This window comes from Vicia villosa, linkage group LG5 (assembly GCF_029867415.1).
Source record: "Vicia villosa cultivar HV-30 ecotype Madison, WI linkage group LG5, Vvil1.0, whole genome shotgun sequence".
NCBI lineage: Eukaryota > Viridiplantae > Streptophyta > Magnoliopsida > Fabales > Fabaceae > Vicia > Vicia villosa.
The window spans coordinates 162888999-162891585 of NC_081184.1; the positions used below are offsets into that span (position 1 = coordinate 162888999).

Here is a 2587-nt window from a genome sequence, read left to right on the forward strand (position 1 = left end):
CACACAAAGAATTTCTTTGGCTTCTCACATCTGCTTTGCTTCTTCATCGGAGTTGTGACTTCAACTGAAGAAAAGGTTAGCTATCACATATGTAATGATGTTTTATTGATTAGTTTTACTAAAGCTATCTCTCAAATCATTGATCTGAATTTTGCGTAGGTAAATCACAGTTAAATGAGTTGTATTTGGAGAAAAGGGACCAATAACAATAGTGAATAAAGATCATTTTTTAAACCAATAACAATATTGGAGTCATATATGGAGAAAATAACAGTGGGTGCTACCAACAAACATATACATGAAGATTTTGCATTTGTTATTCTCTCAAAATTGCCCCTCAAATCTTTGATTCGATTTTGTTGTGTAAGTAAATCATGGTCTCTTTTGTTAGATAATAATTATTTTATGAACATGTTTCGAAAGAATTTTTTATTGAAGAATCACTCCTATTACAATGACACGTCGCTTCTTCTACATTATGATGCATCATGGAATGTTGATAATCCAAGTAACTCTGGAATGCATTCTCTATCCGGTGAGGGATTTGAGAATATGGTACACTTAGATTGGTCAAATTTATTTCAGGAAGATGAGTGGTTGTTTAACATTTTGGGCTCGACTAGTATCAATGGTTTTCTTTGTATTGATTGTAAACAAACAGGGAGAGTTGTATTGTGGAATCCAACAACTGAGGAATATAAAGTTATTCCTATATGTCATTTTTCCAATGAATCAATTGTGCTTCATCTTTGTATTCATGGGTTTGGTTTTGACTCTACTAGTGATGATTACAAGGTTATTCAACATCGGGTATTTTCTCATGACGTTGATAGTGAAGATGCAACATGGAAAGATATATCTCCTTACTCTTTGTGGGAGATATATAGTCTGAAAAACAACTCTTGGAAAACAATTGATATAGATATGCCCACATGTTATCAAGATGAGGTGGGTGTTCATGCGTACATGGATGATGTGTGTCATTGGTTGGGTAAAAGTAAAACACATGGATCTACTTGTGAAATGTACAATGAAGTTTATCTGGTCTCCTTTAACTTGAGCACTGAGATGTTTGTTACAACATCTTTACCTTCAAACATGGACGGTATTGATTATAAATACTTAGCAGTGCTTAATGGTTCAATAACATTGATTTCAAATAATGCAGAAACAACTACTTTTCAAATATCAATTTTAGGTGAAGTTGGGAGAAATGAGTCATGGATCAAGCTCTTCATTTTTCAATCGTTATCGTGTATTGATCGACCTATTGGAGTGAGTAAAAATGGCGATATATTCTTTATACAAAATGATGAAGAACTAGCTTGGATTAATTTAAGTACCGAAAAGTTTGAAAAGCTAGGTGTTAAAGGAACTTTTAACTGTCAGGTGATAAGTTATAAGAGAAGTCTTGTCCGAATTGACAGAAAAAGTAATTAATTTATTTCTTATGTTGCCATTAAAATAATTGACCATGCTTGTTATTTTCATAATACCATATTTTTGTAACTTTTTATTAATATATCTGAATGTTTTGTATTACATTGGCTTTGAAAATATTTTTATCAAACATTATTTAACTTTTGAATAATTAAGATAAGCCACCGTGATTTCGACAAAGCCACTAAAAAACTAAACATATATATTACGGTGAACGGAATTGATTCTAGTCGAATTGAGTTTCGTAGAATTGATTTTTAACACAATTGAGTTTAACAAAATTGATTTATGTTTGGATACATTTATGTAAAAGTGAGTCGAACAATAAATTTCAGTGTAAAAAACACATAGAACCAATTCTAGAGGTAGAACTTACAAATTGTAGCTTCAAGTATAATCAATTATCGAGGTGGAATCAATTCTACTTTTGATAAAACAAACACTTCAAAATCACCCAGAATCAATTCTACATCTTCAGAATTGATTATGCATCTTTTTAAAAGCCAAACTAAACATGCTATATGTCAACGATTTAAAATTTAATATTCATTAACCATTATAAATGCACATTTGGATGGTTTCTGTGCAATATCATAGAGGTTATTTAGAAACTTCCAATTATATGTTCCAAAGAAAGAAGGAAGAAGAGCATTTAGGAAAAAATAAAAGTTACATGAAAGAAGGAAAAAACCTATAAAAAATAGTGATTTACTTTGTTAGATTTATTTATTTTTGATACAATCTACTTTAATTATTATTATTTTTTTGAAATTGTACTGGCTATAGTACTTTATATATATATAAAATAATTTAATACAGAGATAGAAGGCAAATGGGCAACAAACTGCGTCGCTGCCCCTTTTTGGATGGCAAAACTAATCCTCTTAAAAAACAACATCCATAGACCTAAGAGATACAACATTAATGTGCATAATCCTTTGGACTCTTTGTAAAAGTTCAACTACTTGTGGTGTCAGGAAACCAAAATTGTCAAAGGCAAAAGATATGAAAGTATGTTGATTGTCGGAACATGTTTTCTCATGTCTGGACACTTTACTTGAAACGTCTTTGAGGACTGCCTCTCCTTTAGTAAAACCTCCAGCTCTCAGTCCAACTATTGGAGAAACTCCAGTAAAGTCCATACAAG

At 31.2% G+C, this 2587-nt stretch overlaps 1 protein-coding gene across 1 annotated transcript; it reads left to right on the forward strand.

Moving 5' to 3' along the window:
- Positions 1 to 258: 258 nt before the first annotated feature.
- LOC131605907 (putative F-box protein At3g16210) lies at positions 259 to 1440 on the forward strand. The gene has a single exon (XM_058878197.1). The coding sequence runs from the start codon at positions 259 to 261 to the stop codon at positions 1438 to 1440; it is 1182 nt and encodes a 393-aa protein (XP_058734180.1).
- Positions 1441 to 2587: the final 1147 nt, after the last annotated feature.